This window comes from Gossypium raimondii, chromosome 5 (genome assembly GCF_025698545.1).
Source record: "Gossypium raimondii isolate GPD5lz chromosome 5, ASM2569854v1, whole genome shotgun sequence".
Classification (NCBI taxonomy): domain Eukaryota; kingdom Viridiplantae; phylum Streptophyta; class Magnoliopsida; order Malvales; family Malvaceae; genus Gossypium; species Gossypium raimondii.
The window spans coordinates 16,309,653-16,333,645 of record NC_068569.1 but is presented as its reverse complement, the minus strand read 5'-3'; the positions used below and the strand labels follow the sequence as shown (position 1 = coordinate 16,333,645).

At 36.1% G+C, this 23,993-nt stretch overlaps 5 protein-coding genes across 8 annotated transcripts; all 5 read left to right on the top strand.

Moving 5' to 3' along the window:
* Nucleotides 1-275: 275 nt before the first annotated feature.
* On the top strand, nucleotides 276-4,618 carry LOC105769174 (uncharacterized). 4 transcript variants are annotated; one of them, XM_012589633.2, is made up of 12 exons: nucleotides 276-676; nucleotides 1,111-1,194; nucleotides 1,600-1,701; nucleotides 1,810-1,926; nucleotides 2,110-2,350; nucleotides 2,440-2,597; nucleotides 2,682-3,043; nucleotides 3,143-3,242; nucleotides 3,458-3,517; nucleotides 3,671-3,754; nucleotides 3,849-3,965; nucleotides 4,079-4,618. In XM_012589633.2, the coding sequence occupies exons 2-12, from the start codon at nucleotides 1,135-1,137 to the stop codon at nucleotides 4,376-4,378; spliced, it is 1,701 nt and encodes a 566-aa protein (XP_012445087.2). In that variant the 5' UTR covers nucleotides 276-676; nucleotides 1,111-1,134; the 3' UTR covers nucleotides 4,379-4,618. The 4 variants fall into 4 exon arrangements, with proteins under 4 accessions (XP_012445087.2, XP_012445090.2, XP_012445088.2 ...); XM_012589636.2 differs by lacking the exon at nucleotides 276-676 and adding an exon at nucleotides 701-836; XM_012589634.2 differs by lacking the exon at nucleotides 276-676 and adding an exon at nucleotides 801-964.
* Nucleotides 4,619-7,574: 2,956 nt separating this feature from the next.
* On the top strand, nucleotides 7,575-8,995 carry LOC105769178 (uncharacterized). Its single transcript, XM_012589644.2, has one exon. It carries the CDS (start codon nucleotides 7,795-7,797, stop codon nucleotides 8,872-8,874), a length of 1,080 nt encoding a protein of 359 aa, XP_012445098.2. The 5' UTR covers nucleotides 7,575-7,794; the 3' UTR covers nucleotides 8,875-8,995.
* A 4,728-nt stretch (nucleotides 8,996-13,723) lies between these two features.
* LOC105769182 (protein MIZU-KUSSEI 1) lies at nucleotides 13,724-15,058 on the top strand. Its single transcript, XM_012589650.2, is given in 2 exon segments — nucleotides 13,724-14,271; nucleotides 14,274-15,058. Coding segments are annotated over 2 exon segments (693 nt in total). The 5' UTR covers nucleotides 13,724-14,054; the 3' UTR covers nucleotides 14,750-15,058.
* Nucleotides 15,059-19,993: 4,935 nt separating this feature from the next.
* Nucleotides 19,994-21,143, top strand: LOC128041334 (transcription factor MYB56-like). Its single transcript, XM_052631444.1, has one exon. The coding sequence runs from the start codon at nucleotides 20,202-20,204 to the stop codon at nucleotides 20,934-20,936; it is 735 nt and encodes a 244-aa protein (XP_052487404.1). The 5' UTR covers nucleotides 19,994-20,201; the 3' UTR covers nucleotides 20,937-21,143.
* Nucleotides 21,144-22,553: 1,410 nt separating this feature from the next.
* LOC105769181 (transcription factor MYB44) lies at nucleotides 22,554-23,617 on the top strand. The gene is given in 3 exon segments (XM_012589649.2): nucleotides 22,554-23,055; nucleotides 23,057-23,292; nucleotides 23,295-23,617. Coding segments are annotated over 3 exon segments (729 nt in total). The 5' UTR covers nucleotides 22,554-22,678; the 3' UTR covers nucleotides 23,411-23,617.
* The last annotated feature ends 376 nt before the right edge of the window (nucleotides 23,618-23,993 follow it).

The window sequence follows — 23,993 nt, the reverse complement described above, 5'->3', positions numbered from 1 at the left end:
AAATAAGAAGAGTACAGCTTTTATGAACTTTGGTCAATATCGTTGTAAGTAACTAAATCTATATTTATTAAAAAGAGTTTTGAAGTAATTTATTCTGTGAATCAAATAATCCTAGCTTTAGGTTGTGTGAACCAAACATATATATTATTCTTCCAAATTACGAGTGAGATGCACTTGAACAAATGAACAAGAATGGGAAAGTAGAGTTGAAGATATATATATACCAGCAAATTTTCCAGAAAACCAAAAAATGTTTAGTTGGCAAACATGTGATCTGCGCAGCTTTTGCCTGCAAAACAGCTACTTATTTATTTCCAAATACCTCATTTCCACCCATTATTGTTAAATTCTTTTCCCGACCCCCTAAAGAAAGAAAAATCCTTTTCACCCATTAAATTATTATTAGTTTTCCCTTTTTTTCCTTAAGAAAAAAAGGATAGACTCAACCCCCAATAAGGCAAATAAACCCATCATTACCCATTGTCTTTTATAATAACCAAAAAAAGAACAGAAATGAAATCATGCAGTCTGTTATTTTGAAATTTATTTACTTGCATGATTTACAGGTTAAAAAGAGAAGTGAAGAATGTATTCGTAGTTAGTGAAGCAGAAAAAGGGAAGATGCACGTTGATTCATGATGACTCTGGCAAGGGAGTGTTTGTGCGTCGAGTTTATGTACACCTCTATCTACCTAGATGCACCTTTTCTGGCTTTGCAATCCACTCTCTTTCTCAACTTTTTCCACTTCACCTGCCACTATTTATACTGCTTCTCTGCTTTAAATTATATAATAATAATCTTCCAAACAAGCCAAGACGACACTGCTGCAAACCTAGTAACCTACTCTCCTGTTCTAGTTAGAATTGGTGTTGGGGTGTTTGCTTCATTTTAAAATAAGAAAGCTTTGTCATTTAGTCTTTACTCGTTTGGAGGGAGGCATTGAAGTTTGTCTGTTTTGTTATGGAAAGTTGAACTCTTTTTTTCTTTCTTTTTTCTGTTAAGGGTCTGAATCTGATCATTCTTCTTCTTTTTTATAATTTCTTGGTGAAGATTTAAATTTGGTTTTGTTGTGTGTGAGTGTGAAGTTTGTTTGAATTGGGGTTTTGCAGATTTGGTAGTGGAGTGTTGGAAAGATGAATAGCAGAGGCAGGAATTCTCTTCAGTCTAAGAAAGTTCCAGGGAAGCATGAAAAAGTAATCACTTATCACAGTTATTAAGAATTTTAATCAATGGCGAAACTGAGGGTCCCCTGGATTACTGATTATTTTATTACTATTTGTTTTGAAAAACGGTTTGTACTGTAGTCTGTAATATATAGGAATTGTAATTATTCCTTAATTATCTTCAATTTCAAGATGACGCTCTCAGCCCCTGGAAAGTTTTCGTAAAGTAAGCATCTTTGATTGGAATCCAATGTGGGTTTTTTTCCAATTTAAATCTCGAATGAAACAAGGCCTTTCTATTATTCCTTTGGATTGTGAAATTTCTAGCAACTGTGGCGGTTCCAAATATTATCAATTATTCCTTGATTCTTCCAAGTTTTTATTCGTATACACCTGATAAATCTAACTGTTTGAGACGCTTTTTTCTCATTGAAGGAGGAGGCTGAAATGCAGGGGATCAAGCCAACAATTGCAACAAAGACAATGAAGAATCGACGAGCCTCAAGCAAAGAGAGAAAAAAGGCTTTACAACAAGATGTATGGATACACTTGTTTTTCCAACCAAAGTTACTATAAGTTTTTGGATTTGTTACGATGAATTTGCTCTAGTTATTTTGATTGTATTGCAACCCCAATTCTCGTCAGGTTGATAAACTGAAGAAGAAGCTTAGGCAGGAAGAGAACATTCACAGGGCTCTGGAGAGAGCTTTTAACCGACCTTTGGGAGCTTTACCTCGTCTTCCTCCCTATCTCCCTCCTCCTGTTAGTAATCCACCATCTCATTTGACTCTTTCTCTGCTTGTTATTTTTCACTCTATTATCGATATTAAAGAATCGGTCCATTAGTTTGATGGATCCCATATTGGTAATGGCGCCTGAAGTGATCGAATTGCACGTTTTGACATTTTCAAACAGGAATTCTAATGTTGGATTATGGTTTTGTAGACGTTGGAGCTTTTAGCAGAAGTGGCAGTACTGGAAGAGGAGATTGTTCGGCTGGAAGAACAGGTGGTGCACTTCAGACAGGATTTGTATCAAGAAGCTGTGTATACATCTACATCAAAAAGGAACATGGAGAGTTCAGCTGATTCGAGTGAGCCTTGCCTGGACAATAGTCCTAAAAGTCCTCAACCCAGAACTTCAACTAGAAATACATCCATGGCAAGTCATTTGCAAACTTTATCGGGTAAGGTTTTTTTTTTTTTTTTTTCAAATCCTCTCGTCATGCCATAAACTAGGCTCCAAAACTTTACTCATTATTTTTTTATTTTTCAGATGAAGGGAGGGGAAAAGAGAACCAATCTTGTACTAATTCCACAAAGAGCAATAAGGGATCCTTGGTAGATAAAAGCCCAACAGTGAAAACTCCTGTGAAGAGACCTTTGATTGATTCAAAGCCTGTAGAGAAACGTTTAGACCCTCAAAAATTGCAGGCATGAAACAACAATATCATTTCCATCAAGTTACAGTAGACTTATTACCTGTTAAATTAGTATTGACTTGTTTTACATGTTCAGTTAGAATGCAGAGTGAGAGACTTAGATAGTGCAAAAGCGCGGAATCTTAGCACTTCAGAAGAGAGACCGCTGGCAAACGATGGCCCTAATAAAGTTTCCGAGGAACTTGTCAAATGTCTGTCCACCATATTCTTAAGAATGAGCTCAAAAAAGAGAAACTCTGCTGCTGACAGTTTTCCTTCATTATCAATGTTAGGCTCCCAAGAAAGTAGTGATGTAACAAAATTTCAGGACCCGTATGGTATTTGTTCGAATTTTGGAAGGAGAGATATTGGTCCTTATAAGCATTTGTTTCCAATTGATGCTGGCTCAATCAATCTGAATCGAACTTCAAATTCTTTATTTCTGCTGCGAAGGCTCAAGTAAGTCGTTATATTTTTTCTTCTTATTTTAATATAGAATATAATAATGTGTGTCAAAATTCTAAGGACTTATGATCATTTTGTATGTTGAATTCTCAGACTACTCCTTGAAAGACTTGCCGCCTCCAACTTGCAGAACCTAAATCATCAGGAGAAGCTTGCCTTTTGGATAAATATCTACAATTCCTGCATGATGAATGTATGTATTGAGAAGGATTCTGTCAATATAAACAGAAAATATTTAGGCTTTTATCACATATTAACTGTTGGTTTAAAATGTATCAAAATCCAAACTAAGTATTTCATACTAATTTCCTTCACATGGGTACTTTAGCATTTAATGCATTTGATTTCTGTTTCCATGACTGGTTTATTCTAGTAGATGGCATCATTTATTACATGATGTTGTTTCAGGCATTCTTAGAACATGGAGTACCTGAGAGTCCGGAGATGGTTGTGGAATTGATGAGAAAGGTACCAGAACACATGATTTCCTCAGAATATTGTTGAAATTCATGCATTCTTAGTTAGGATAGTGTTCTGTTTCATATTCAGCCATGTTGGTTTAACAGCAATTCAATCTATTAGATGTAACCAGTAGTTTTATAAGAAATTTTGATGAAACAGGCAACTATAAATGTTGGGCGACGCCTGCTAAATGCAATAACTATTGAACATTTCATTCTCAGATTGCCTTACCACTCCAAATTTGTAAGTGGCACCACATTTAAGTTTAGTGCAAACATTAGTCAGCTTGATAGTCAATTCTTCTTTGTCATGTTTCTTATACTTTATTTCTGATCAGACCTTTTCAAAGGGTGCCAAGAGCGATGAAATGACTGCCAGGAGCATGTTTGGATTGGAACTATCTGAACCATTGGTGACATTTGCCCTCTCATGTGGAAGCTGGTCCTCTCCTGCTGTAAGTTTTCAATGGTTTGACTCCTGAGTTGAATGTCACTTTAAAGTTGACTATAGCTTTCCTCTTATCAACATCAAATAATACTGGTTATTGATTCGTCAAATGAAATTAAGGTGCGAGTATATACTGCTTCTCACGTTGAGGCCGAACTGGAAGTTGCTAAGAAGGAGTACTTACAGGCTACAGTTGGAATTTCGTCAACAAAGTTTGCAATCCCTAAACTGTTGGACTGGTACTTGCTCGACTTTGCTAAGGACTTGGATTCATTGCTCGATTGGATTTGCCTTCAACTACCTAGTGAAGTTGGAAAAGAAACAATTAAGTATCTTGAAAGAGCTAAAAGCGAGTCTCTTCTACAGTTTGTTCAAATTATACCTTATGACTTCAGCTTTAGGTACCTTTTATGCACATAATAAATTTATTTGCTCCACTTCAAATTTTGCTTACGCGGTTCTAAGGGTGTAATCTGGGAGAAATGCTTTCATACACAATCTTAGAGTAGATAATATATAAAAATAAAGGTGTAATCTAGTCTCTTATCTTTGATTGTAAGTATTGTGAGGGAATGTTCACCAGGGATTTCTGCATGTAATTAATAAGTACGTTTTCACTAGTGGAAAAAGAATAGAATTCTTTTCCAATATTTGCCTCAATATTACAGGATGATAATTCCCCAATTGAGCAATTATAATGGACAGCATATCCAGGTTTTCATTTATCATCACCATGAACTACAAGGGATGATGTCCTTAATTTTGCTGGAAGGGTTGCCAACTAGCTGACAATGATAATTCAATAAGAGTCTGAAGTTTCATTCAAGAACATTAGATGTATGCATTGACAACCCCGATATTATGTCTGACATGTTATTAGATTAGTAGTATGCATTAATGCCCCCATGGAATCCCAAATTAAAACTTATGAAGCCCTTCATTCAAGGAAACCTACTGATATCTGATGCAAGGAAATCCCTGTTAATACCAACCGCTATCTCTTGTGGTCCATAAGATACAGACCAACTCTTCGCCTTTGTAATTTAATCAATGCTCGGCACGCTAAGGGCCCATTTGTAACCCTACTCATGCTGCACCGTTGATTATGTCCTGTTTAGACAATCAGTCAAGAGTAATACCAACTTTGACAACAAATCAACATTTATTTGCACAGCAGTCAGTCCAAACTACTCTGATTCTTCATTTTCATAATGTTTCCACGTAGAGTTCACATTAAACACGTCATTGTACGTAAGAATGCAAGGTATGAATTGAATAATCCAGCTGGTATATATTCATACTTGTTGGTTATGCTGAAGTACCAAAGATATTTAAGTACGAATTCTATTGAAAAAGCCATAAAACTACTTGAGGGATTTAATTACCCTGGCTCAATAAAACCAGTGCTGTCCAACTGTTGTGAAACCCTGGAATGAAAAGTTTGTCTTAAGCTTAAGCAAATTTAATGCCAAAGATGGTTTCTGACTTTTGTGTCCCCTCATATGGTACGACCATGTGAATTATATGCGTCAGCTTTACACGGGATCAAAGAACATTCGAGCTTTAATGGGAACCGATTGGCACGCCTCACCCCAAAGCTGAAGCGAGAAAGCCTTTAGTTTCTTTTTGGTGGTTACTAGTACAATTACTGTTAATTTACCCTTGTAGCACATGTGCCGTGATGAAAAATTGAAAACGAACCGACTTAAGCCGCCAGCCATGCCTGCCAGGGCAGCAGTGGCCCTAAAAAATATACGGTCCTTCTGAAGTTGTACGAATGTGAAACACTAAAATCTTTTCTCCTTTGGTGCTGATTGCTGAACCACATACAAACGCTAGATGATGAACTGGAGAAAGTTGTTATTGGCGTTTGTGTATATTGGATGGAAGTGAAGGCTTCTCAGTTCTCACCTGTGAACCGTAGGCTAGACAGTGTGAGGTTCACCAACATGGTCCTGGCCCTGCTGTGATTTTCAGGTCAAGCAAATTTTTAAGGAACATGGACTCGTCACCTTTCTTTTCCATTGAAAGCCTTTGAAAGTTGAATTTCGTCAAAAAAATGTCAACAGAGTGGTAGTAAATTAGTAATATAATATTTAAGGAAAAAAATGACACAGAATAAATAGTTAAAAGAGTTTGGGATCAAAAGGTTTATGGGCCGAAGCTTTTGATGGGCTCAAAAAGTTGAAAAGTCTGCCTACCTGATCGACCCTTGTTGGGTTCAGTGTTCACTTAAATGCTAAACTCTTGTTAACTAGTCCAAAAGAATTGGGCTAAGCTACCCTAGTCAGTTCCTGGCCATTCAACAAGCTAAAAATGGGCTTAAATTCATTCAAAACAAGCCCACTAACCTGAGACAAAGCCGACATTATTGCCACATTTCCTTTCTTTAATCCCGACACCGACACAAATCACAATCCGTAACGTATATTCTTGACTGTAAACAAGAAAGGAGGAGGAATCACTATTTCATGAAAAAGAAAAACATAACCTTTCTTGTGAAAATCAAAGAAGAAGGCGCAAGTTGAAGTTTGATGGGTTTTTTTTTTCCCCATCTATTAGCTTCCGATAGCTCTAACTAGAAAACAAATTTCAACTGAAGTGATAAAAAAAAGCCTGAAATAGCTGCACCACACCAAACACAGCCTCTGTCACCAATGAAGTTTTCCACCGTCACAAGTCTAACCATCTAGATCTTCATGAATCAGTCAAGTAGTGGTTTTCGAGCGCACGTTTGTATAATAAAATAGAATACAAATTTCTAATCCAAATGAGCCAATTTGGTGGGGGAAGGAAAAAGTTGATAATTGGGTATAATTTTAAGATTCAAATACGAAAATTAGAAACAGTCATTTCTAAGTAAAACTAGCAATAGCGTAAAAGACTTGAGCACTATAATGAGAAATTAACTATTTAACTGTTCACATTAACTAATCATGTTTCGTTTCTTAATTTTAAGGTTTACTTGATCATCAATATACCGCCTTTCCACGAAAGATGAGCCAATAGCCTTTGGACATTTCAAATTACAAGTCTCTTCTAACATTTAAGGAAGTCATGCCCAAAACATTAGCAAATGAGCTTGTGATAAAATTTTACTTATCTTTGTAAGGTCGGTTTCTCTAACTATGTTATGGTAACAAGCAACCAATATGAAAACTGCCCATCACCTAACCTTTTATTTTCCATTTACTCTTGGATCTATTGAATCTTTCGAGGACGATAAATATGAAGTTCCCAAACGAGGTTTGTTTTGGATTTTTGGCACAAGTACCCTCAATTCAGTACTCTCTAACGCCATCTCCAGGGGAAGTATGTGATCCATCCATTGGGTCAAAAGCTACTGCTAAAAAATCATATCAGATACTTGGAAGTAAAGCCATAAATGATGGCAGTCATGATGAAAATCAAGAAGATAAAATTTGACCTGCTCTTATCTATGTAACATACAAATATACGTCCATGTCAACTTTGTTCAAAAAAAAAAAAGAATACGTCCATGTCAACTTCTGCTTCAAGGAAAATTCACACACACAAAAAAAAAACAGGGTCCTGGTTGTGGATCACCATGACCAATTTTATATATCCATCCTCTTTATCTAAGAAATCAAAATACAAATAAAACCAAATAGTGAAAAATCAGATGACGGAATTTCCCTGGTATTAAAAGGCGGCTCCTTGGTCAAAAAACTCTACCTTCCGCTCTTTCTCAACCCTTTCCTTCCCGTCCATCTGCCTTTTTATATATATTTTAGCATTTACCACTTTTGGGTTGTCAGTCTGCTACTTGGATAATTTGACTTTCAATCACACAGGAAGATTTAGAAGGGGAAAAAATGGAAGTGGTGATACCGGGTACTCAAGTGATGGATTTTGATTTCGACAGCGCTAGATCATCTCCACGTACAAGTGCTCCTTCTACGCCTAGACGATTTGGTGACTGTTTCTTCAGTGCTCCCACAAGTCCTACAAGAATGTCGGAGTTTTATCGCGAATTCGATAGGTTCTCGATGATGGATGATAGGCAGAAAAGCAAAAGAAGCACTTGTTTGGCGATTCCTTTTGATTGGGAAGAAAAGCCAGGTACACCCAAGTCACCAAGAGCCGCAAGAAATGACGATGATGATGATGATGATTTTGCTTTTGATTTTAGTGAGGCGTTGGAGAAAACATCTCTGTCAGCTGAAGAACTCTTTGATGGAGGGAAAATCAAGCCCTTGAAGCCTCCACCTCGGTTACAGGTCGATGAGTATAACCAGAAAAGCCCGCTCTTATCGTCCCCTCGCTCGCCAACATCACCGTTATCCCAAGGCAGAAAGTTTTTCCGGGAAGCTTTTTCACCGAGGAAGAAGAAGGACAGAGACCCTTTCGCAACCGCCATTGAAACCAGTCGGAATCAAACTGATGACCACAGAAGAGGAAGAGAAAGAGTTCAAGACCACTTATCCAAGAATTCAAGCCGCAGAGCAACAAGATCGCTTTCTCCTTACAGAGTCTCCGAGTACCCATGGGAAGAACAAGAACAAGAACAGGAAAACAAACAACAGCGAAATGGAAGCACCAATGACAAGCCACCATCATTGGATTCAAAACCTTCGCTTTCATCAAACAAGGGTTCTTCCAGAAAATGGAGATTAAGAGATTTCCTCTTGTTTAGAAGCGCATCCGAGGGACATGCGACAGATAAATACTCATTGAGGAAGTACTCGTCGAGCTTCTTCAAGAAACCTGAAGATAGCAAGAATTCAAGTTTGAAATCCGGCGACAGCTCCGGTTCAGGTGGGTCTAGAAGAAAAGCATCGGCTCACGAGATACACTACACGACGAACAAAGCAGTATCCGAGAACATGAAGAAAAGAACATTCTTGCCATATAAACAAGGTATTTTGGGAAGGCTGGCGTTCAATCCCCGTTAATTAAAGCGATTTCTTTTTGTTCATATACCAAAGTCATTTCATTTGTTTGTTGTAAAGATCAGCAATCAATCTGATTGTTACTATCAAGTGCATTATTTATTCATATGAGTGATTTCAATTTTGTGTGGCTTCAACTTCTCCACCGCCATTTCCATTTTCACTTCTTTATTACAAATATGTATGAATTTTAATTTGGTACAAATATATACATAAAACATTCATTCTACTTTAATTTTGATTTGATCATACATATTTGAAAGAAATAAATATACTAATTTATTTTAAAATTGATATATAAATATAAAATGATGTTATATCCGAATTAAATCAAATAAAAAAATTATATAAAGTTGAACAAAATTAAAATTATACATTAAACTAAAATTCATCTATAATTTTAGATTTATCCGTTATTTTAGAGCTCATTATTTAAAGAAACGGTTTGTGTTACCTGCCTCCTCCTCTTTAGTTCCAATTTTTTTATTTAAAGGAAGTGGCCATAAAAGGAAATGGGATTTTGATCCATTCTCTGACACTAGATTGATGGCATTTGAGGCCCAAAAGTGCTTTGTAAATTAATTTGGGTTGTGCCCAATGCTTCCCCTACTTGTTTTATTTTTCTATATTCCTTCTTTCTTTCTTCAACTCTAATCTAATGATTACATAAACGTTGCTTTTTTTCCCTCTTACCAAACAAAATTAAAAATTTGTTAAAAAATATAATATATATTTTGTTAGCCGACACTTTTTTTTAAATAAACCGGGCTGAACTTTATAACAAAACAAATTCAAGTACATATTAACCAACTGAAGATGGGCTTACTTAAAAACAATAACTAAAATAATAAACAAAACGAGACTGAAAAAGAAAACAAATTCAAAGTTAGCCTAGACTTAGCTAGCACTCACTCTCCAAAAGTAAACCCTAGAAACTTATGTCGGTGCCAGATTCCTAAAAATAAATGTTCCCAAAGAACTAATCTTTTGCATTTATTTGCCTTTTCTTCTATCCAAACGTTCCCTTTTTTATTGTCAATCTGGTTCTCTTGGTCTGAGGAGCAAAGATCCCGCTCCGATGTCTTTCACCGTTCCTAAGTCCAAGTAACTTTCTTTCCTTGTTCTTAGACATTCTATTGTAAGGTTATGAGAGAAAATGTTTGTAGATCTAGGCACATAAGCAAACTTTAGTTGTTATTAGCCGACAATTTTTGTAATATGATATTTCTATTTCTTTTTGTATTTATATTTAGTGTAAATTATAATTATGGTCGTTTCAAAATAAGATTTATTATATTTTAGTAATTCTGATTTTTTTTTTAAATTTAGTTACTCTAAATAAAAAAAATTACAATTTAATCACTACTGATAAATTTTTCGTTTTCTTCTGGATTGCTGACTATGCAATCCACCTCATTTTTTTTACACATATTTTCTTTTATTTTCTCTATTTCCTTTTCCTTTCTCCCTTTTTCTTCACTGGTGAACATTTCTTAAATTTCAACTATCATTTCTTTTTTCAAATTTCTTCAATCTAGAATGGATGAGCCAAATTGGAGTCCCTCCACCACCGTCGCTTCGTCTTCGTCTTATAGGGAGGATTCGGGCGCGATGGTGGCGGCATCTTCTTCAGGTGTTAGTGAGGAAGAGGAGGACAGAGATCGGGATTACCCGCCACAAAATCATTTTCAATTTCATAGTCCCGAGCTTGGGAATCGCTGCATTGGCGGCTTTCTTTCTTACAAAGATAACTCACCTGCTTTTAATGATAATTCACCACCGGTGATTAGAGATGACATGTGGTCTTGCATAATTTATCTTCGTCTAAACAAGGAAACAACGGTTGTGATGTTCACCGGAAAAAGAGGGAGAAGAAAGAGAAAGAAAAAGGAAATGGAAATGGAGAACAAAAGGGAAATATGTGGAAAAAAAAAGAGGTGAGGTGAATTGCACAGTCAGCAATTCGTTAATTTATTAAATTGAGAAAAAAATTTAAGTAATCAAAATAATACAAACCCTGTTTTAGAATAGCCATCGTAATTTATCATTATATTTAACAAAAGTTACATCTTGATATCTAAATTCTAAAGCTAAGAGTGTTTTTTCTTAGTATTTAATTCAGGTTTTAGAGTTAGTTTGATGAAATTTATAATTAGTTAATCATAGTAACAATTAATTTTCATCAAATTAACCTTAAAACTCAATTAAATTACATCCACCAAACTACATTTTACAAATTAAACACAAAATTGAACAAATTCGAATTAACACTAAATTTATTCTATTAGCAAATTCATAAAAAATCAAATATAATAATATTAACAATTAATTTTCATCAAATCAATCTTAAAACCTGTATTAACCACTAAAAAGTTAACACCATTATCTTTAAGTACCAAAATACATATCTTTTATCAAATACATGTACCACATTGAACAAAAAATAGCTTAAGTATCACGTCAAAAAATATTAAACTTGGATACCAATGATATATCAAAATGTATGAAATCTTTACAAATAAAGAAACAACCTCTTGATTTAAACAAAGTATAAGTTACAAGGCATATGAGCTTCGATTCAATTCCAACCTATCATATCAAAACGATATTAAAAGTTACTAAAATTGTTTTAATTTATTTTGGATTTGAGCTAAGAAAATCTATATGATTTCGGTATTATAATCCCTTCTTATATAAAAAGAGGACATTTCTAATGATTATGTTATGCATTTAACTAATTAATTTGGACAAGGGCCAGTGGATATAGTTTGATAGAGCAGGGAACCAAACCTTGTCCTTCAACAGTAAATGCCCTAAAGCCTGAAAAAAGGACAACTTTTCAAAGAATATATCCATTAATGGTTTGCAACGTATATACACTTCCCTTTTAGTTTTGGCCTTTATAATTAAAAACTCTCAACGTGATTTGCCCATGCTGGTTTCAACTATCATGACTTTCGTATCAAACAAGTGATGGAGCTGCCCATTTTCACAAACTTTTGTCTGGTGCCAACATTTTAGGCTTTAGATTGATAATTAGGCCCTTTCCCTGGACCTGAATATATATGATTTAACAATCATCCATAATAATCATGCAAAGTGGCCAAGTTTTTTTTTTTTTTTTTTGAAAGGGATGAACTATTAAGTTTTACTGTTGTGGTTTTGGAAAGTGTTGGATCAACTTCAGTGACAGATTTCATTTCTTAACAAGAAAGTAAGTAATTGTAAATCAAGGAAGAGCAGCCACAAGTTTGGTAGAAGCTGAAGCAAAGAGAGATGGGAAGAGGGTCCCATGATTGGCGCAATAATTAGAAGGCAGGCCCAGGGACAAAGCATTTTGATTAGTATCATTTGAAATGAAACTCCCCTGATTTGGATATAATCATAGCAAAATCCCATTGACTCAATCTATAAAATGAAGAAGAAAACAGGTAAGATTATAAAAGTAACAACTAACATTCATCTTTTTCAAATCATCCGTCAAGATTTTCCAAGGCCGTATACATTTCCATATCTATCATTTCTGCTTATCTTTTTTAATGATTTGATCTTCAAACACAGTCTCATGCTAGTGTTGTAAGCCATTGGACCAAGTCTCATCAATTGGGAGGGGAGAGGAGGTCAGTCACCGGAACCAGATTTTATCTCTCACACAATTATTGAGATAAGTGTTGGTTAATTCCTTAAATTTGTTTTTTTTTAAATTTCCATTTAATTATAATTAAAAAAAGTGTAGATAAATTTATTAAATTTTTTAAAAATAAATTATTAATCCCTTTATCAAGTTGCAATCCTATCTTTATAATCTAAATCACTATCCCATTGAAATTCCCCTAAAAGTTTAGTTATAAACTAAATAAAAAGAACAGTTCACTTATAAATATGCGCCAAGTATAAGTTTTGAATGAATAAAATAAATACTCACGTGTAAAACTAAAACAAGCCATTTGTTAAATAATGTCTGAAGTACAATCATTGTGAATCGCTAATTCTTAAAAGTAAGTTTTGAATATATCTTTAATAAGACAACTTCTAATCATATTAGAAGTTTTGTCTTCAATAATAAATTGCTAAAAATCTTAAAAGATATGCAATAAACAACTTCATTAATTTTGGTCAAAATTTGTCAATGGGAAGTTATAATATATTGTAAGATGGTAATTAAATTGCAATAGGAGTTTATTTGTCCTAAGGGGACATAGTTCTTCTTGTGTATTTGAAAAAACAGATTACTGTGTAACGTTACAGCAGAAGATAGCTAAGACAAGATGATACATATCTAGCAGAACCCCTCTCAGACAACGACCTGTCTTGTCTTCACATGGCTGCTAAACATAAGTGGTTTTACTTTGTAAGGAAACCATTAAGAGCGCATGTTACACGGAATAGAAATCTTGATGTGGTACTTAAGGTGGAAATTTACTCTCTAACTACCAGATTGATTTGCTTAAAATTCAAACGATGAGAAAATGCTTTAGCTGTAAGCCAAAACGGGGTGTACATGAGCATTATCACATAAAGAAAGCAATTTCAAAAGGACATGATCAATGTTTCGGTTGTGCTGCTGCCTGAAATGCCTCTATCGAATGAGACTATGGTTTCTGTCACAAGCAAAAGCAAAAGAAAAGTTATTTCCATTTCCATGGATACACAGTAGGAAAAAAGAAAAAGGAGCTAATTCCTAATGCGCCTCAATAATTAGTGAGAGTTTGTGATGGGGTTTGGAAAAAGCATAAATCAAGTGATGTTGATGCCCTATGTAATGATCAGAGAGGCACATGCTAAACCCAACAATACCACACTCCTTTTTTCCCCCTTCAATACCCCATTTCTCTCCCCCCCCCCCCAACTTGTGGTCCGACCTCCTTTTCTTATCGCCTTCAAGTTCAACTCCATCTCTTTTTCATCACTAAACTTGGTCACATCAAGCCTTAATCTCATTTTTTCCCCTTTTTATCTTAACCAACTTGTAGGCTCTCTTCTCTTCTGTTCTGTTCCCTTCCCCACCTCAAAGATTCCAAGGACAATCAAATCCAAGTGACTAACCACCTTCCTAACTCACTCCTTTTATTTCCTATACCACACCCCTCTTTTCTCCCTCTATGTAGTTTAATCCTTGTAATTCAACTTAGAATAGCTTCTATCTAGCCTCTTGATTTGGGTACTTCAAACTGAGTCCAATAATGCCAACGGTTCACTCTAGTCCATATTTGCAAATGGACAATCCGGCAATAATGTCTTTGCTCCGGCCTACTCCTGGAGAGAAGCACCGCAAGTCCAGTAGTGGTGGTCTCTTGCGTATGTTCAAGCTTTTCCCCATGCTAACCTCCGGCTGCAAGATGGTTGCACTATTGGGTAGGCCTAAAAAGCCTTTGCTCAAGGATAGTGCTACCACAGGTACCATTTTGGGTATCGTAAAGGCCGGGTTTGCTTAGCCATACAAGATGATCCCCATTGCGTGCCGATGTTCGTCATCGAGCTACCGATGCTCACCAGCTTGCTTCAAAAGGAAATGGCATCTGATATAGTCAGAATAGCTCTCGAAAGCGAAACCAAGACTCACAAGAAGAAACTACTGGAAGAGTTTGTGTGGGCGGTCTATTGCAATGGAAGAAAAGTGGGTTACTCTATCAGGAGGAAACAGTTGTCTGACGATGAACTCCATGTTATGCAGCTCTTGCGAGGTGTGTCAATGGGTGCGGGGGTCCTTCCAAGCCCAAACGACAAAGAAACAGTGACGTCTGATGGGGAACTGACGTACATGAGAGCAAGATTTGAGAAGGTGGTCGGATCAAAGGACTCGGAAGCATTATACATGATTAATCCAGATGGTGCAGCTGGCCCAGAACTGAGTATTTTCTTTGTAAGAGCTCGTTAGAATTTGTGTTATTTTTACACATGAGCACCATAAAAAAAAAATCATTTCAATGATGGAAACAAACAGATCACCATGGCTAGACTATGTTTAATGTCCTTATGGTGGTTCAAGCTAGCTCATAGTTTTTGCGATAGATGCCAAAACCTAAGTTAGCTACTCTGTCACTTTCATGTAATTGAATGCCAATATAATCTCCTGTTTCTGCCTTGAGAATAAGATTGAATACCGACACACCAAGTTCCCTTTGTCTCAAACGGGACAATGAACATATAATATAATTCATTAACGACGCTAATTTTCTTTTTTTCATCTCTTTCTTTCCCCTGGTCTAATTCAATAGCAGTAAATCCTGCAGATAACTTTGCAAGAAACAGAAATGGTTCTTGTCTTTATGCATTAAATACACGTATTAAGAGTGAGTTTAAAGATTATCATCCACTGAAACATAACCAAAGAAATGAAAAAGTTATGAGGGTAAGTTTCTTGATGAATGTTGTGGAAAATACTAATGGTTAGCATTTAAGTGTACTCAAATATCAATGTATTAAGGAACAAGTATTTGACATAGACACCGAAACAGATTTTTTTGTGGTGGCTGAGATTCTGAGCATTCACTTTCATAGGCATAAGTACTTGCCACCAATAAGTCCCAGCTAGCCTTCCATTGGCCATACATGTAAGTTGACGTGTTTTGCTGACGATATGCTCTCTCAATCGAGGAAAAGTAAACTGGCTGAATTGAGCTCAGTTTGCAAATACAGAAGCAACCCAAAGGGAACTAGCTAGCTAGATAGTCTCACGTCCCCTAAACAATAGAATCAGATAAACATCCCTTGAGTTGGTGACAGAAAAAGAAAAAAAGAAAAAAGAAACACGTTTGCTAAATTGAAGTTTACAGTAAAGTCTCTGCACATGCACCTATAGTGAAGATGAGGTGCATATTATCCGTTTCGGATTATATTTGTATAATACCAGGTACTTTATTTCGAAAATATATATATCAAGTACTTCATATGTATGATGATAAGATAAAAAGTTCCATAAAATATGCAAATCTAATTTCATGTTACATTAATAATATAAATGAATGTTTCATAGAAAAATCATTTATCTATTAAATGGGGACATTTGAAAGATGAGATTATAATTAAATGCCAGTTGATTATATAGGGTAGAACAAATTCCAATAAGAAAATATTCAGTCCATTGAATTTAACCTTTCCTTTTAAAAAAATTATAAGCAGCTGACAGCTGCGAAAGGTGGGTCAGGAAAGTAGAAAGAAACAACTGGAAATATAAAGACAGGAAACGAAAGAAGAAACCTGATAAAACAAAAAACTAGACAACAAAATCCCTGCTTCTGCATGATTATTGGGAATTTCCTTTTACTTCTCATCGCTAGTTTCTATTACAATTTACAATGCTTTGAAATTAAGTTGAAACAAAGCTGGAGGGAAATGGTTAAGGGTAGTGTTTTCATTCTATTGAAATATATTTGTATGGTGTTTAAAATTATTATAAAAATAGCTATACAGGATATGCATGTGGCCCATCCATTGGATATTGCTTTTTCCTCAATTGAACTGATTCAAGGATGTTTCAAGACGAAATGAAGAGGACGAAAAAGGGGAACTGAGAAGACTCTTTGGTTGGTTTGAACTTTGAAGTGGGAACAGTTAAAATGAAAGATTAGATGTCTGTATAATATAACCAGGCCCATACATGGATCGCAGAGGGGAATTTTAAGCCCATTCCAATAAAAGAACTGAATCCTTATTGGACTAATGAAAGGAGAAACCACCAACTAATTTAGCATTCCAAATATTTTTAACTCAACATCACACAATGTCTATTATAATAAATTAAAACTAGAGATTGTACAGTGTTTTTCTGTTTTGGCTATAAAAAAAGAAATAACCTCAAGGCAGAAAGTAAAATCATTCGACCTTCGTCTTTACTTACGCACATGGGGAAAGTGCAAAACATGATAATAATTATAAAGGTAGAGCTTCTGGTTTGCATCACATGTAAATAGAGTGGCCATAAAATAATAAATCTACTCAGAAACAATACAAATAATATAAAAAGGGGAAAAGAAGATCAACAACCACGTAAGATGTAACCAATGGGTTGACCAGTAGTACTAAAAGGACAAACCACGCGGAATTGAGCTAAACCAGCCGGACTCCTAAACCGACCGGCAAATGGGTTGGAAGGAAACATGCATGGACCCGCTGTGCTATGGAATCAAGTGGCTCAGACTCTGTTTCATCACTTAATTAAACAACATATCTTATATACTTCCAATTTAACGACAAGCTCCAATTTAGGTCCCACAAATACAACCGTCACTACACAATTATTAGTGCTCTTCCTATTTCTATTTCACCCATTTTTATTTAGCAATCAAAGTGGTTCCTTTTCTTCTCTATTTAAATTCCCACTGAATTCATAAGAATAATCAATAAATTTGCGTATTTTGCATACGAGTTACCTCAATGATTAACCAACTTGTTAAGAATGAAACATCGTACGGATATTGAAATGAAATGCAATTTTCCTTTTTAGTCGACCCCAAAATAGCTTCAAATGGTGTGACTCAGTCGGTGAGGCTAGGGGTTTTGGAGCCAGCTGGAATATCAACTGTCCAACTGCCTCTTGCTGAAATTACAATCAGGGGCCCACCATTAAGTTCCAAAAATATATAGGAATGCTGCCACGCGGGCGGCCATGATGCAATCATGTGACTCCGGTTCACTTGTCATTTCGCTAGCGCGTGCATCACTTTCCCTAAATAAGCTTACCCTTGATTACTCTATTATCATCCTTTACGCATGATGATGGCCATCGAGACCAAACTAGCTCGGTCCAATTTAAGTAGTTATCCATTAGTTGAATAGTTTAGTCTTTCAACAACAAGTTTCATTTCAAACATTGTTTTGTAATTAAAACTATGAAATGATATCAAGCTAGGTTAACTTATTTCTATTTTTTTTAAAATATCCTTGATTGGCATCCAATGCCAAGTTACCCTTAAATCAAATCATTTATGCAAATGGTTCTCTCTTAACATTAATTTTATTTAGTTAAACTTAAGTACACTACTATTTCATATTTTTTAAATAAAAAACCAAGGGGCGGTGATGGTTCAAATATCAACTCAAAATTAGAAACGGCATTGTTAACTTTAATTATCGTCAATTTTGGTATAGTTAAATTAATTACATCAAATTATTATGAATAAAGGGGCACTTGCTCTATTAAAATATAAAACTGCTAGGAACTCCTTGAGCGTCTCAACGAACACTTATACATCCTCTTTCCTGTCAGAAGACATTTTAGCTAGGTGATCAGCAACTTAATTACCCTCCATATAAACATACCTTAAAAGCAATTATCCTTCATATTATGATATTTGTTTGATCCTTTTAATCAAGATTGTATTCAAGCCAACTGAATGCCTGTCTTGGATAGCTTAACCACCTCTAAGCTATCAATTTGAATCAACACTCTGTCATACCCTTATCTCTGTAAGAAAGTTAGACCATCTAAAATGTCTGATAGCAAAAAATAGAATACTCCCCAAAATAATAATTATATCCAAGAATCCAACCCCATTTTGATCTCACAGTACTCTCCCCAAAGATTTATTAGCCGCTACCAAAAAACGGATAATTGAATGAATTGCATGAAAAACAGAATGATTAAAATCATCCGCTCCTTAAAAACAATGGTAATAATTGGGAAATTGAGTGACACGCTCCCTAGGGAGGAGTGGAGAAAGAGAGGGAGTTTAATTTGGTTGGATAAAAACCATAAAGTCAAAATTCAACTGGAATCACGTGAGAGTCTTACAGGCTGGGTGTGGGCCCATATTACGTGGAGGGCGTTGAAATCATTTTGAAACTGGTTATTTTAAGGGGGTTCTCTCTTCTTTGTTTTTTTTGGTTAACAGTGTACTTGTTTTGTGTTTTTTTTTTTTGTTTAAATTTTGCTGGGAGGGATGATTGAAGCCGTTGATTCAAATGAAATGAAGGGCTATGGATGGGGGAGTTACAGCTGTAAATCTGGTGCAAGCAAAAGTAGTCAAAAAAGGTAGAAAGGGTCCCACTTTCCGTTTTAAAACATTTGTTACGTGTTAAACAGCTCTGCCTTTCCTGTCATGTTTTAAACGCTCCCGATAAGCATTGGGCTTGTGCCAGTACGAGAATGATTTTATTAATTTTCTTTTCTTTCTCGAGATCCATTGGTTCCCCTTTAATTCCATTTCTAACCCCACTTTCTTTGTGTATGATAGAATGTATTAGACTTATCAAAACTAGTTTATTTATAATTAAATTTAGTCCCTGAAACTTAAATGTTATATAATTAATAAATTAAAAAAAAAGAATAATGTTTTAGGCAAATTAAATGAATTTTAATTTTTTTATTGAATTCTTTTGTGACTAATGTGTCCATGCATGGAAACTATACTAATGTAAATTTTGTTAAATTTGGTACCTTCGAGATTGATGTACATTAAAAATATATAGATAAGGTGGTGCGAATTAAACATATTCTTTTGAAACACCTTATCCATGTGATTCGTACAACATTATAATTGTTCCTAGAGCATAAAGTCTCCTGCTTTCTTGTAAAATAATGGTACAAATGATGAAGTGATTGTATTATTTGGCTTCCAACTGACCTAAAAATAACATTTTGGGTAATGGTGATTTATACATGACTATTCCCTCAAAAGGAAATCGCACAGCTTCAGTCTATATCAATCCAAAAACCAAATAACCACGAGTTATTGTTGTAAAAGAATAGTATATAAGTAAAATTGGTGAATAACTCTATTTTACTTATTTTCTATAACCATTTTCGTTAACTACAATTAAAATTATATTAAATCTCTAAATCCTTTTCTTCTCTATACACAGCACTGATGTAATTCGTAGTTAAACACATAATGCTCCATTAAAAGAAAACTCATAATTGGGATTAGGGTGATATATGAAAATCATCACACAAGAAGAGAAGTAAAGGTGGATCCAAAATGGTAAATTGGCAAGTGAAGACAAAAACAGAATGACAAGATATTATGCTCTAACAAGGAACCGAAAAATGATATAATAAACCCAATGCAATAAGTAATAAACCTAGGGGTGCGCATCTACCGAAACCTTGCTCTCTATGGTCTATAGTTGGACCCCCCACCAACTTTACAAAAGCCAGTTTCCTGGAAGTACCCCATTTCTCCAAATGCTAGGCGCCTACTGTGTTCATCCACCTTTCCTTCTCCATATATAAACAACCCCACTCCTTCACCCTTTCGCCTCATCCTCATTCTTCGCCACACCCCTAAAGTAACAAACAAATATAAACCCCAAAAGAGAGAGAGAGAAAAGGGAAAAGAAAAGAGAAGAGAAGGTTTTCTTCTTTTTTACTGTCGAGTAAGTGATTAAAGATGGAAGCAGTGAATGGATGCTCATCTTCTACATCATCATCTGATGCATCTTCTTCGGATTCGTATTTATCTGCAAGGGGTTCAAACAGAGCTGAGAAGATCAAAGGTCCTTGGAGTGCTGAGGAAGATAGGATTTTGACTCGACTTGTTGAGAGATATGGGCCTAGAAACTGGTCTTTGATTAGCCGATATATAAAGGGTCGATCAGGGAAATCTTGCAGGCTTAGATGGTGTAACCAGCTTAGCCCCAATGTTGAGCACCGTCCGTTTTCCCAAGCTGAGGATGATACCATCTTGGCCGCTCATGCTCGGTATGGTAACAGGTGGGCCACCATTGCTAGATTGCTGCCGGGAAGGACTGATAATGCTGTGAAAAACCATTGGAACTCGACGTTGAAGAGGAGGGCAAGGGAAGGGCAACATCATCATCAACAGCAACAGCAACAAGAACATCAGCAACAGATCTTACGGGTTACTCATCAGCCAATGGATGGTGGCGATCATTGTGCATTGGGATCTACGGAAGTGATGATAGAAGAGGAAGCGTTGACGGCGTTGACTCTAGCGCCGCCTGGTAGTGGTGTTAGTAGTAGAAGTGCGGTGGTTGTGGCGGAGAGGAGGAGAGAGGAAAGGGTGCCGGCGGAGTTTTGGGATGTGATGAGAGATGTGATAGCAAGAGAGGTTAGAGAATATATGAGCTCCACGTTATCAGCTGAGACATCAGCGTTTCATTAAGACCAAAAGAGAAAAAGGCTAATTAAGATTAAGCCAATGTGTTTTATGTTTTTTATGGTCTAGTTTGGGGGGAGGTTTTCCATTTGTCTTGGTGTTAATATGGGTGATCTTTGTTTCTTTTCCTTGGTTCTTTAAAGGGCAAAAGAACTTTGAACAAATGTCAGATTTCATGAATGAATATGGCCTGTGCTCCAGGCATTAAACTAAGATTGACATTTACTACTAATTAATTTACCCACCGCCTTCATATTTTACTCCCTACATTTGAAAATTTGGGGGAAATCGATGTATATTCTGTTGAGAATTTTGGCTATTCTAGGAGAACGATGAGGGATAGTGGAGCCAGACCATGCAACCAGATCTCATGACGACATTCATTCCTCAGAATCATTTTATATTGGTTTAGAGAAAACTGAATTCAAATAAAGTCATCTTTCATCTTCTTGGGAAGGAAATATTCTCTAAAACTTTGGATTCCCAGTTTTGACAGAGCAATAACTAAGACACGAGGTGGTATCCATTAACTAAATAAATAAATGCTACGCTTTGTTTAAGTCTTAGGATAATAATATTTACGGGATTTGTAGTTTTGCTTGTGAACACTTGGGAAGACAAAACTATTAGTACTGACCTTTTTTTTGTTTAAAAGTACAAAATCTCTCCAACTTGTATTTTGTGACAAAAAAAAGTACAAATTGGAGCAACATTTGAAAATAGCAAGCTTGCTGCTGGTTGTTTTGCACCTCAACAAAAGCTCATTAATGCTACATCAAATTGGAAATAGCTGTAGGCCAAAACAAAACTGTTTTCTTTCTTTCTTTTTTACCACTCAAAAGCTTTACTTTTTTCCTGAAAGACATGCAAAATGAACAATAAATCAATTGTACAAAAACAGCAGTCTCCACTCATCTCCACATGATTCATATTTGGATAAGCATTGGATTTCAGGTTCAGCGAACTCCTTTGCATCACTCATTGGAGCCATATATATCGAGCTCAAATCAAAATTTTAACTTTGGAGGCAACTAAAAAGAAAAAGTGCCAAAACATGCTAACCACACATTTTTCATCTTATCTGCATGCTAAAATCAGCAGTGTCTTTACCCACATAAGTTCAATGAATGTGGACCTATCCTGGTGATAGAAAAAAAAGAACGGATTGTAGTGAGGGTTCTATTTTGCCTGGAAGTTGATTCAATCAAAGCTCTGTCCCACTTTGCAGCAGCAACTTTGGGTTTTAGTACTTTTTTTTTTTAAATTTAAGAGTTGCATATTTTAAATGTGCCTTTGGCTAAATGAAAATCATCACACAAGAAGAGAAGTAAAGGTGGATCCAAAATGGTAAATTGGCAAGTGAAGACAAAACAGAATGACAAGATATTATGCTCTAACAAGGAACCGAAAATGATATAATAAACCCAATGCAATAAGTAATAAACCTAGGGTGCGCATCTACCGAAACCTTGCTCTCTATGGTCTATAGTTGGACCCCCACCAACTTTACAAAAGCCAGTTTCCTGGAAGTACCCCATTTCTCCAAATGCTAGGCGCCTACTGTGTTCATCCACCTTTCCTTCTCCATATATAAACAACCCCACTCCTTCACCCTTTCGCCTCATCCTCATTCTTCGCCACACCCCTAAAGTAACAAACAAATATAAACCCCAAAAGAGAGAGAGAAAAGGAAAAGAAAAGAGAAGAGAAGGTTTTCTTCTTTTTTACTGTCGAGTAAGTGATTAAAGATGGAAGCAGTGAATGGATGCTCATCTTCTACATCATCATCTGATGCATCTTCTTCGGATTCGTATTTATCTGCAAGGGGTTCAAACAGAGCTGAGAAGATCAAAGGTCCTTGGAGTGCTGAGGAAGATAGGATTTTGACTCGACTTGTTGAGAGATATGGGCCTAGAAACTGGTCTTTGATTAGCCGATATATAAAGGGTCGATCAGGGAAATCTTGCAGGCTTAGATGGTGTAACCAGCTTAGCCCCAATGTTGAGCACCGTCCGTTTTCCCAAGCTGAGGATGATACCATCTTGGCCGCTCATGCTCGGTATGGTAACAGGTGGGCCACCATTGCTAGATTGCTGCCGGGAAGGACTGATAATGCTGTGAAAACCATTGAACTCGACGTTGAAGAGGAGGGCAAGGGAAGGGCAACATCATCATCAACAGCAACAGCAACAAGAACATCAGCAACAGATCTTACGGGTTACTCATCAGCCAATGGATGGTGGCGATCATTGTGCATTGGGATCTACGGAAGTGATGATAGAAGAGGAAGCGTTGACGGCGTTGACTCTAGCGCCGCCTGGTAGTGGTGTTAGTAGTAGAAGTGCGGTGGTTGTGGCGGAGAGGAGGAGAGAGAAAGGGTGCCGGCGGAGTTTTGGGATGTGATGAGAGATGTGATAGCAAGAGAGGTTAGAGAATATATGAGCTCCACGTTATCAGCTGAGACATCAGCGTTTCATTAAGACCAAAAGAGAAAAAGGCTAATTAAGATTAAGCCAATGTGTTTTATGTTTTTTATGGTCTAGTTTGGGGGGAGGTTTTCCATTTGTCTTGGTGTTAATATGGGTGATCTTTGTTTCTTTTCCTTGGTTCTTTAAAGGGCAAAAGAACTTTGAACAAATGTCAGATTTCATGAATGAATATGGCCTGTGCTCCAGGCATTAAACTAAGATTGACATTTACTACTAATTAATTTACCCACCGCCTTCATATTTTACTCCCTACATTTGAAAATTTGGGGGAAATCGATGTATATTCTGTTGAGAATTTTGGCTATTCTAGGAGAACGATGAGGGATAGTGGAGCCAGACCATGCAACCAGATCTCATGACGACATTCATTCCTCAGAATCATTTTATATTGGTTTAGAGAAAACTGAATTCAAATAAAGTCATCTTTCATCTTCTTGGGAAGGAAATATTCTCTAAAACTTTGGATTCCCAGTTTTGACAGAGCAATAACTAAGACACGAGGTGGTATCCATTAACTAAATAAATAAATGCTACGCTTTGTTTAAGTCTTAGGATAATAATATTTACGGGATTT